This window comes from Salmo salar, chromosome ssa22, assembly GCF_905237065.1.
Source record: "Salmo salar chromosome ssa22, Ssal_v3.1, whole genome shotgun sequence".
In the NCBI taxonomy this organism is placed as follows: Eukaryota; Metazoa; Chordata; class Actinopteri; order Salmoniformes; family Salmonidae; genus Salmo; species Salmo salar.
The window spans coordinates 39,446,036-39,458,675 of NC_059463.1; the positions used below are offsets into that span (position 1 = coordinate 39,446,036).

The 12,640-nt window shown below is 41.8% G+C and overlaps 1 protein-coding gene across 17 annotated transcripts in view; it reads right to left on the minus strand.

The window, feature by feature from the left end:
• The window catches only part of LOC100380688 (calcium-dependent secretion activator 1), a 158,319-nt gene that overhangs the window by 86,876 nt on the left and 58,803 nt on the right, over positions 1-12,640 (minus strand). For all 17 annotated transcript variants that reach the window (XM_045705299.1, XM_045705298.1, XM_045705300.1 and 14 more), the window contains exon 3: positions 6,460-6,792. In XM_045705299.1, coding sequence (XP_045561255.1) covers positions 6,460-6,792 — 333 coding nt within the window. The remainder of the gene's footprint in view (positions 1-6,459; positions 6,793-12,640) is intronic.

A 12,640-nucleotide genomic window follows, 5' to 3' on the forward strand; every position in this document is an offset into this window, starting at 1 on the left:
CACACTGTACCAGTCTAGTCACCCTGCTCCGAGTCACTCCCATATTTCTGCAGTGCTTCCTGGTACCTTCTATCTGGGACAGAAATAGTCATTTTCCCTTCCCCCGCTCTCTTGTTATGTGACTTTAACAAATGACTTAAATCCCACGAGATAAGAGCTAAAACTGATGGCCTCTGAATCTTAACCAATCCCTGAAAACCTCTCATCACATCTTCTCCAACCAGCCCTGAGGCATCTAGTGCTGAGCAGCGAGCAGTGAACAGCATCATCTTCTGTTTGGGGAGAACTCCGTCATCAATCTAAATGGATATGCACCATTTCACCATTGTTTCAAATAATAACACAGCATATCAATCTGGATTCTAGGATAATCATCGAGAGAGAACCGTGGAGAATGCGGCGCTGCCATTGCCATGGGTTGGTTCTTATGAGGATTGTCTCCCCAAATGGTACCTTTGTCCCTACATAGTGCACTACTTTTGACCAGAGCCTTATGTGGTTGAAAGTAGTACACTATACTGTACACAAACAAATCTCAAAATTGATAGTTATATGCAAAAATCTAACTTCAGCCTGTGGTGCCTAGCCTTAAAATAATGATATACAGCCGTTGTTGTTTTTGAATCACGGATTGCCCCATTAACAGAAAAACATCCATCATAAAAAATGTGCCCCTACAGAAAATTATCCTACATCCTGCAATGCAAATACATTTATTTACCGCTCAAAATTCATCAGACAAAAACCAAACCACTGGCCATTAAATCTAAGTGGTGAGTACTCTCTACGCAGCAAAAGAGAGAAAATCAAGCATGAGAGGTTGTGTTTTTGCATCTGTCATATTGAACAGTGGTAAAAAGGACTATTGCTCCTGTCAAATTGAACACTGTGGTAAAAAGGCCTATCGCTCCTGTCAAATTGAACACTGTGGTAAAAAGGCCTATTGCTCCTGTCATATTGAACACTGTGGTAAAAAGGCCTATTGCTCCTGTCATATTGTGCCTGTCATATTGAACACTGAGGTAAAAAGTCCTGTTGCTCCTGTCATATTGAACACTGTGGTAAAAAGGTCAGCTTATCATAGGACACTGTGGTAAAAAGGCCTATTGCTCCTGTCATATTAGACACTGTGGTAAAAAGTCATGTTGCTCCTGTCATATTGAACACTGTAGGAAAAAGGTCTGCTTATCCAGTCATATTGAACACTGTGGTAAAAAGGCCTATTGCTCTTGTCATATTGAACACTGTGGTAAAAAGTCCTGTTGCTCCTGTCATATTGAACACTCTGGGAAAAAGGTTTGCTTATCCAGTCATATTGAACACGGTGGTAAAAAGGCCTTTTGCTCCTGTCATATTGAACACTGGTAAAAAGGCTTATTGCTCCTGTCATATTGAACACTGTGGTAAAAAGGGCTATTGCTCCTGTCATAAGAACACTGCGGTAAAAAGGCCTATTGCTCCTGTCATATTGAACACTGGTAAAAAAAAAACTATTGCTCCTGTCATATTGAACACTGGGGTAGAAAGTACTGTTGCTCCTGTCATATTGAACACTGTGGTAAAAAGGCCTATTGCTCTTGTAATAAGAACACTGTGGTAAAAAGGCTTATTGCTCCTGTCATATTGAACACTGTGGTAAAAAGGCCTGCTGATCCAGTCATATTGAACACTGCGGTAAAAAGGCCTGTTGCTCCTGTCATATTGAACACTGTGGTAAAAGGGCCTATTGCTCCTGTCATAAGAAAACTACGGTAAAAAGGCCTATTGCTCCTGTCATACTGAACACTGTGGTAAAAAGGCCTATTGCTCCTTTCATATTGAACACCATGGTAAAAACTCCTGTTGCTCCTGTCATATTGAACACTGTGGTAAAAAGGGCTATTGCTCCTGTCATATTGAACACAATGTTAAAAAGGCCTATTGCTCCCGTCATATTCAACACTGTGGTAAAAATGACTATTGCTCCTGTCAAATTGCGCCTGTCATATTGAACACGGTGGTAAAAAGGCCAATTGCTCTTGTCATATTGCTCCTGCTATATTGAACACTGTGGTAAAAAGTTCTACTGCTTCTGTCATAAGGACACGGTGGTAAAAAGGCCTATTGCTCCTGTCATATTGAACACTGTGGTAAAAAGTCCTGTTGCTCCTGTCATATTGAACACTCTGGGAAAAAGGTCTGCTTATCCAGTCATATTGAACACGGTGGTAAAAAGGCCTTTTGCTCCTGTCATATTGAACACTGGTAAAAAGGCCTATTGCTCCTGTCATATTGAACACTGTGGTAAAAAGGGCTATTGCTCCTGTCATAAGAACACTGCGGTAAAAAGGCCTATTGCTCCTGTCATACTGAACACTGTGGTAAAAAGGCCTATCGCTCCTGTCAAATTGAACACTGTGGTAAAAAGGCCTATTGCTCCTGTCATATTGAACACTGTGGTAAAAAGGCCTATTGCTCCTGTCATATTGTGCCTGTCATATTGAACACTGAGGTAAAAAGTCCTGTTGCCCCTGTCATATTGAACACTGTGGTAAAAAGGCCTATTGCTCCTGTCATATTGTGCCTGTCATATTGAACACTGTGGTAAAAAGGCCTATTGCTCCTGTCATATTGAACACTGTGGTAAAAAGGCCTATTGCTCCTGTCATATTGAACACTGTGGTAAAAAGGCATATTGTTCCTGTTGTATTGAACACTGTGGTAAAAAGGCCTATCGCTTCTGTCATACTGAACACTGTGGTAAAAAGGCCTATTGCTCCCGTCATATTGAACACTGGTAAAAATGCCTATTGCTCCTGTCATATTGAACACTGTGGTAAAAAGGGCTATTGCTCCTGTCATAAGACCACTGCGGTAAAAAGGCCTATTGCTCCTGTCATACTGAACACTGTGGAAAAAAGGGCTATTGCTCCTGTCATATTGAACACCGTGGTAAAAAGGCCTATTGCTCCTGTCATATTGAACAATGTGGTAAAAAGGACTATTGCTCCTGTCATAAGAACACTGCGGTAAAAAGGCCTATTGCTCCTGTCATACTGAACACTGTGGTAAAAAGGTCTATAGTGTCAGTGGTCAGCAGAAAATAGCTATTCTGCTGATTGTGAGCAGTGATGTTTTCACTGCTGTGACAAGATGGTAACTGGAATAGGGATATTTAGTATGCTGAAATGGCTCGCCTCTGATCTCTCTGTTTATGTGTGCATCATTGCATCTGTGTGTGTGTCTGTGCGTCTGTCTGTGCGTCTGTCTGTCTGTCTGTCTGTCTGTCTGTCTGTCTGTCTGTCTGTCTGTCTGTCTGTCTGTCTGTCTGTCTGTCTGTCTGTCTGTACGTGTGTGTATGTTTGTACGTGTGTGTGTATGTCTGTACATGTGTGTGTGTGTGTGTGTGTGTCTGTGTGTATGTTTGTACGTGTGTGTGTATGTTTGTACGTGTGTGTGTTTGTGTGTGCATGTGTTTGTGTGCATATGTGTGGGTGTACGTACATGAACGCATGATTTTAAGCATGTGTGTCTGTGTTCCAATCCAGACAAATGGTAAATTGATCTGCCCAGTTCAGCTCTTTGACCTGACCTGAAGACATATCATGGAGGAGAAGCACCACAATATTCTATACCTAAAACACAGCAACACAGTTTCCTGTTACCAATGCAAAAAAAAAGCAAAAGGGCAAAAAGAACGAACAGAACACGATTGATTATATTTATAATTTGGCAGCTTCATTTGTCTGCAGATCTGCAGTACTTAGTGCCAAGTGGGATATGTTCAGAGGGATTGCCCACCATGACACCATACCAACCCACAGCACTGTGTCCTTGTCCTGCAAGCAGATTCATTCCTGACCCTCCACCAGCGGCTCTACTCTGCTCCGCCGCCAGGTTGCACAGGAAAACTAGGTTAGCCATCTTCAAAGGATGAGCAGGGGAGAATCTAAAGCAACTATGGGAAGATTCAGAGGGGCTATGTTTTATCTCAGCGTGAGACAAACCAACACATTAAGGATTGGAGAGAGAGAGAGAGAGAAAGAGAGAGAGAAAGAAAGAGAAAGAGAGAGAGAGAGAAAGAGAGAGAGCTATTTGGCTTTAAACAGACAGTACATGGTGGCAGACTATCTATCCACCGTGACTGATAAAAAAGTGAGAAAAACACTGACTGTGTACAGACTCAGTAAGCACAGCCTGGCCATAGAAACCAGCCGTCATAGACAAATCTCCGAGAGGACAGGTTGTGCTCACTCTTCCCTCAGAGACAGAGCTGCACTTTCTCCAACATTGCCAGAACTATACAGACTTATGAGCAATTTTCTTTCCCAAAATTGAAAACAAATACAATTTGAAACCAAAACAGAAAGGGAAAAAATCAAATATCTACTGGGAGAAAAACAAAAACAAACTTTGTGCCACGTTAGCTGCTAAATATGTAGCTTCTTACCACACTGGTAGGGACAAGCAGTGGAATGACAAACCAGAGCAATAACATTGCTAACTGTGTCTTTATCACTATTTCATTATTGTCCTAGTTCATTTATTAGTGTAGTGTCCCGTTAATTGTTACTACTCATTGAGTATTATTATTTGTCCTATTGTTATCTATCTGCGTCATCATTGATTTGATGCGTGTCTATATGTTTGTGTTGGCAATGTACGTGGTAACACTTTCCATGCCAATAAAGCCATTTGAGAGAGAGCGAGTTAGAGAGAGAAAGAGAGGGAGCGAGACTCATGCCTCTGAATTTACAAGACTGATCAATCTATCACTTCACATTGTAACCCAGTCTCCATTCACAATCTGCCATTATACTTCAGTTGAAGGAAAAACACATCAGTTCAAAGCTTCCTGAGGATATGCCGTTGGGATAGCAACCATTAAAGCTGTAACTTTTTAGGAGACTCAACCATCTATAATTTTAATTGAAAGCAAGTCTGTTCTATGTGCAATATTTTTATCCCTCCCGTTCTGAAGTTTTGTTTTGCGTCTCTTACTTTTGGGTTTGTACACCAGCTTCAAACCACAGAAAACACTATATTTTTGGTTATGGAAAATATATTTCACCGCTGTTTAGATGGTACTATGATTCTCTACACTATTCTTGCCAATTTTGTCACATAAACTGAAATTAGGCAAAGTTTTAGAATTTGTTCTACCAGGAAATGGCAGAACGATTTCTGCGCAGTGCATCTTTAAATGTTGTACAACATAAATGACGAAGAAAATAGTAAGATGATACCTTCTTCTCTCAGGCAGAAATTAAGCCGTTTCAACAATTCATTGGTTTCTGAGGGCCACGTGCATTAAATCGAAATGGGAGAGAATGAGACCATTCACTTAAGTGTGGTTGCTAATGCATTAAATTATGAGTAAATGTAAATGTATCTGAGCTCTGGCTCCGAATGCTTCCTGTGATCAGACTTTTAATCAAGCTCCTGGAAGAACAATATATTAGCACTGCTATCTGCTCTCTAAGTCTCAGCGTTCTCATAGAGTGTTGTACAAGTGAAGCAGCGCTGCGGGTAGGAGAGTTATGTCTGACACAAGCACACTGGTTTCCACCATTGTCCTCTAGCAATCTCAACATGTCACTCCTCATAGGAAGGAGATTGAAGCTCTGGCTCTCTAGGCGCTGGGCTGTAAGATAGGCCTGTGATTTACCAGCTTTGGCTTTGTGCTATCTCCCTCTTGAAAATAAGTGTCAGGTGCATGTTATTTTATATTATTTTACCAAATGGAAACCTGTTTCTGCCAAAATACAAGAACAGGAAGAGCCTGTTTTAAAGTAAAACAGGCCTTCTAGTCAAGGTGTAAAACCTGGGCCCATATCCACAAATTGTCTCAGAGTAAGAGCGCTGATCGAGGATCAGTTCGACCATGCATTATAATCTTAAAGGAAAACCTGATCTTAAGTCAGCACTCCTACATTGTTATTGGTTATTGCATTGTTGGGGTTTGACTTTGCAAGAAAGGCATTTCACTGCACTTGTGCATGTGACATTAAAACTTGAAACTTGAGATGCTTGAAAAATACAGTTGGTCTCTAAAACCTGGTGTGATTCTATAAACCCATATTGATCCGTGACCTTGCTACTGCATGAGAGAAAGGAGACAGCAGACTTTCCACTGTAGCTGTCCAGCTGCAGGCATAGCCCAAACAACAGTAACAAATGCTGCACTGTTCTTGGCCTTGATTGTTTTTTGTTTACCTGGCAGGCAAAACTGTCTGCAATGACATCAGTCTCTGGTTGTGATGACATCATGATGACTTCATTGTCACCAGTCAGTTTTGCCCACTGGGAAAGTAGTGTTCTTTTTTAACAGTGATGTACACACACATAGATGCATCAGAAATAGCAGCCTATGGACCCTAGTCAAAAGCAGTGATGGGAATAGGGAACCATTTCGGATGCAACCATATTTCACAATGATGCGTACACACACACCCTCCCTCTACTAACGCCTGCTCTTACCTGGCAGGCGTTGTAGAGCAGCTGGTGCTCAAATTTCTTGATACCCAGAATGTTCTGAAACATCTCGTAGAGCTGGTCCTTGCTGAGGATGAGCTCTGAGGCGGCGCTGGCCGTCATGCGCTGCTGGGCTTTGCGTGGGTCCTCGTCCCCGCGGTAGATGGTGTCGAACTTGGCCATCCAGGAACTGAGCACTGTCTCCTTACTCAGGCCGTCGATCTCAGGCAGGCTGCGAACACGCTTCTCAATGTGCCTCTTGAACACCTCCCTGCAGTCATTGGCTGAGAAGCCCCCGCTCTGGACCATCTTGGCAACGCGGTCGCTCTTCAAGAACACCTGCGGTCACAGAGAGACATGTTGGAAAGAATAGATATGTGTACACTGTTGAAAACATCCAGAAGAAATACAAAACTGTGTGATAAAGGGCACCCACACCTGGCTCATATACATTTTGATTACATCAAGTAATCAAACCTAGGTAAATGAAAGTAGAGCATCTGAAGTTATAATGCCACAGAGAGAAAGAGAGCAATGTGATGTCAATGACTGTCTTGTAACAGAGTAGAAACAGAAAGGGTCAAACTGCCGTTGCAGCTATAGATAATAATAGGTGTACATTTCATTTATATAGTGCTTTTCATTACAAAGAATACCAAAGCACGAAAAGTGGCAAACCGATATAAAAGAAAAACAAATTTTCATGTTTGCTCCTGAAGGCACTTGGAATGCAGACAGCAGACAATGGAGGTATGAAAAGACATTAACCAGGTCTGCTGAGATAATATAATTTATAATAACATAACTGAAGTATTTACACTGCTACTGTAAGAGGCTATCTAACTACTGCAAATAAACTATGAATCTCCTTGTGTATTTTATTTAACATATTGTTGAGTAGACTATACCCACTGAGGACACACTGGCTGAATCAACATTGTTTCTAAGTAATTTCAAGGATTACTTTGAACTTTGAAGGATTACAATGACTTTGAACCAACATTGAATTGCCCGCTGTGCCAAGTGGGTATTGTGATTACATATGGGTACCATCCAAAATAAAGGAAACACCAACATAACCATAACCAACATAAAGTGTCTTAATAAGGTGTTGGGTCACCACTAGCTGCCAGAATAGCTTCAATGAGTAAATTCATAGATTCTACAAGTGTCTGGAACTCTATTGGAGGGATGTCACACCATTCTTCCATGAGAAATTGTTGATGGTGGTGGAAACTGCTGTCTTGGGCGCCACTCTAGAATCTCCCATAGGTGTTAATTTGGGTTGAGATCTGGTGACTGAGACACACACAGGAACATACAACACTTTAAATGCCCCTACGCTCCTTTGAGACCAAACTTTCAAATTCACAGATCCCTTAATTTAGCCACGGCAGCCAAAATAATGGCAACTGGGAATTTTTATACATGACCCTAAGCATGATGGAATGTTAATGGCTTAATTAAATCAGGAACCACATCTGTGTGGAAGCACCTGCGTTCAATATATACTGAACAAGCATACAGTTGTAGTCTGAAGTCTACATACACCTTAGCCAAATACATTTAAACTCAGTTTTTCACAATTCCTGACATTTAATCCTAGTAAAAAGTCCCTCTTAGGTCAGTTAGGATCACCACTTTAATTTAAGAATGTGAAATGTAGTAGAGAGAATGATTTATTTCAGCTTTTATTTCCTTCATCACATTCCCAGTGGGTCAGAAGTTTACATACACTCAATTAGAATTTGGTAGCTTTGCCTTTAAATTGTTTAACTTGGGTCAAACATTTCGGGTAGCCTTCCACAAGCTTCGCACAATAAGTTGGGTGAATTTTGGCCCATTCCTCCTGACAGAGCTGGTGTAACTGAGTCAGGTTTGTAGGCCTCCTTGCTCGCACACTTTTTCAGATCTGCCCACAAATTTTCTATAGGATTGAGGTCAGGGCTTTGTGATGGCCACTCCAATACCTTGACTTTGTTGTCCTTAAGCCATTTTGCCACAACTTTGGAAGTATGCATGGGGTCATTGTCCATTTGGAAGACCCATTTACGACCAAGCTTTAACTTCCTGACTGATGTCTTGAGATGTTGCTTCAATATATACACATAATTTTCCTGCCTCATGGTGCCATCTATTTTGTGAAGTGCACCAGTCCCTCCTGCAGCAAAGCACCCCCACAACATGACGCTGCCCCCCCCCTGCTTCACGGTTGGGATTGCGTTCTTCGGCTTGCAAGCCTCACCCTTTTTTCCTCCAAACATAACGATGGTCATTATGGCCAAACAGTTCTATTTTTGTTTCATCAGACCAGAGGATATTTCTCCAAAAAGTACAATCTTTGTCCCCTTGTGCAGTTTCAAACCATAGTCTGGCATTTTTATGGCGGTTTTGGAGCAGTGGCTTCTTCCTTGCTGAGCGGCCTTTCAAGGTATGTCGATATAGGACTCGTTTTACTGTGGATATAGATACTTTTGTTCCAGTTTCCTCCAGCATCTTCACAAGGTCCTTTGCTGTTGTTCTGGGATTGATTTGCACTTTTCGCACAAAAGTAGGTTCATCTCTAGGAAACAGAACTCATCTCCTTTCTGAGCGGTATGACAGCTGTGTGGTCCCATGGTGTTTATACTTGCGTACTATTGTTTGTACATATGAACGTGGTACCTTCAGGTGTTTGGAAATTGCTCCCAAGGATGAACCAGACTTGTGGAGGTCTACAATTTGTTTTCTTTTGATTTTCCCATGATGTCAAGCAAAGAGGCACTGAGCTTGAAGCTAGGCCTTGAAATACATCCACAGGTACACCTCCAATTCACTGAAATGATGTCAATTAGCTTATCGGAAGCTTCTAAAGCCATAACATCATTTTCTTGAATTTTCCAAGCTGTTTAAAGGCACAGTCAACTTAGTGTATGTAAACTTCTGACCCACTGGAATTGTGATACAGTGAATTATAATTGAAATAATCTGTCTGTAAACAATTGTTGGAACAATTACTTGTGTCATGCACAAAGTAGATGTCGTAACCGACTTGCCAAAACTATAGTTTGTTAACAAGAAATTTGTGGAGTGGTTGAAAAACTAGTTTTAATGACTCCAACCTAAGTATATGTAAACTTCCGACTTCAACTGTATGAATGCAACATTCAACAATTTCAAAGATTTTACTGAGTTACAGTTCATATAAGGAAATCAGTCAATTGAAATAAATAAATTAGGCCCTAATCTATGGATTTCACATGACTGGGAATACATATATGCATCTGTTGGTCACAGATAACCTTTAAAGAAGGTAGGGGCGTGGATCAGAAAACCAGTCAGTATTTGGTGCAACTACAATATACCTCATGCAGAGCGACACATCTCTATCGCATAGAGTTGATCAGGCTGTTGATTTTGGCCTGTGGAATGTTGTCCCACTCCTCTTCAATGACTGTACGAAGTTGCTCGATATTGGCGGGAACTGGAACACGCTGTCGTACACGTCGATCCAGAGCATCCCAAACATGCTCAATGGGTGACATGTCTGGTGAGTATGCAGGCCATGGAAGAACTGGGACATTTTCCAGCTTCCAGGAACTGTGTACAGATCTTTGCGAAATGGGTCCGTGCATTATCATGCTGAAACATGAGGTGATGGCGGCGGATGAATGGCATGACAATGGGCCTCAGGATCTCGTCACGGTATCTCTGTGCATAAAATAGTTAATCTATAAAAGGCAATTGTGTTTGTTGTCCGTAGCTTATGCCTGCCCATATCATGACCCACCGCCAACATGGGGCACACTGTTCACAACGTTGACATTTGCAAACCGCTCGCACACACAACGCCATACACGATGTCTGCCATCTGCCTGGTACAGTTGAAACTGGGATTAATCTTCTTCAGCGTGCCAGTGGCTATCGAAGGTAAGCATTTGCCCACGGAAGTCTCTTACGATGTCGAACTGGAGTCAGGTCAAGACCCTGGTGAGGACGACGAGCAAGCACATGAGCTTCCCTGAAACAGTTTCTGACAGTTTGTGCAGAAATGTTTTGGTTGTGCAAACCCACAGTTTCATTGGCTGTTTGGGTGGCTGGTCTCAGACGATCTCGCAGGTGAAGAAGCCAAATGTGTAGGTCCTGGGCTGGCGTGATTACACGAAATCTGCGTTTGTGAGGCCGGTTGGACGTACTGTCAAATTCTCTAAAACTATGTTGGTAGAGAAATTGTCTTATGGTAGCGAAATTAACATTACATTCTCTGGCAACAGCTCTGGTGGACATTCCTGCAATCAGCATGCCAATTGCAAGCAGCCTCAACATTTTTGACATCTCAGGCATTGTGCACATTTTAGAGTGACCTTTTATTGTGTCCATTACAAGGTGGACCTGTGTAATGATCAGCTTCTTGATATGCCACACCAAGTGGATGGATTATCTTTGCAAAGGAGAAATGCTCACTAACAGGGATGTAAACAAATATGTGCACAACATTTGAGAAAACTAACCTCTTTGTAATTATGGAACATTTCTGGGATTTATATTTTTGTTCAGTGTACTTTGTATCCCTCATATACTGAAGTCAAGTGTTTCCTTTATTTTGGCAGTTACATGTATGATTAAGAGGAATCTCATATAATTATAAAATCTTTCAAATGCGTTTCACAATCTTTCACATTTGCTTCAGCCCGCCTGGAGTGCCAGATGGGCAGGGTTTGTCATTTTACGACTATTCCTTCGGTTCCATTATGCCAGGCAAACTCAATCAAGCCCAGCTAAAGTATTTCAAATGATCTCAAATAGTATTTAAACCTAGGTCTGCTGTTGACCATAACATTTAAGACTCCACACACATTTTGTTCATCATTGTGGATCCAATGTACAGAAGAACAAAAGTCGGGGCCATCCTGTGTGTCTGTGTCTGTGACTGCAACCACTCTGACTCTCAGCCTGCAGATGAATACGAGCCAATGGAAGGTAGCCATCCATGCAGGACAACAAAAAAAGGAAAGGCCAGAGTCTGACTGCAATACCACACCACAATAGTGGTGGAATACTGAACGATGCAGTGTAACTAGATGTTAGCTCTCTGCTCTACAGTGATATACTGGAGTAATATAACCATAGACATAGCAGTAGAGACAGAAAGATAGGTAGTAGCATATAGAATATTGGGGAGTAATGTTGATGGCCACTGGATTGAAATCCACTCCAGACTCTCTCTCTCCTGGTCTCCTTCTAGTCTTGAATTAATCAGACTGAAAGCTATTCTTTCTCATTTACTGTGTGTGTGTGTGTGTGTGTGTGTGTGTGTGTGTGTGTGTGTGTGTGTGTGTGTGTGTGTGTGTGTGTGTGTGTGTGTGTGTGTGTGTGTGTGTGTGTGTGTGTGTGTGTGTGTGTGTGTGTGTGTGTGTATAGAGTAGAGTAAATGTCTATCTGAGGACCCTGTATGTACTAGAGCTACCTGCCAGATGGACTTTCTCTCCTACAGGGTCCAAACCAACCTTACTTTATAGAGCAGCTAGGCTAGTAAAATACTGATTGATGTTGTTTCCCACAGTCAGTCTGAAATCTGGCATATATACTTTGCCTGCTCTCTCTTTAAACCCCTTTTCTCTCCTGTGAAAGGACGAGGAGAGTGATGGGGCTCTAAATTACCTTCTGGTTCCTATCCAGGCAGACGGCAGCCATTTTACAGAGAGCTACTCTACCTGTGGAGAACTTACTCTCACAATCACAGCTGAGACAAATGGTCCTTGCTATCCGGTGTCCTTGGGACATCTCGACTCTGACATTACCCCATTAAAGTTGAAATTTCAAATAGTTTAGGTGAGGGTTAAGGTTAGGGTTAGGATTTAGGGTAGGGATGTCCCAAGGATACCGGATAGCACTAACAGAAGACAAACCACTGCTGGAGAAGTGAATCATCTCAATGAAATGGCGTGGCGGTGGTATTCTTTTGTCATTATCTGTCAGGAATGGAACATGGACAAGCAGGCTTTGTACATCATAAGAACAACATCTAAAACCCCTACATCATTACAGTGTCATTTTTTTTTTTTACCTCAGTCTTTCATATTGGTAGTGGTGGTTGTTCTTCCTGTCTCTTGTTTCCTGTCAGTTTCATTGATATCCTCTCTTAGTATAGTGAAGCCAACAGAACACTGGCTGTATCCTGGGCACTACAGAGTATGTATGTATGTAT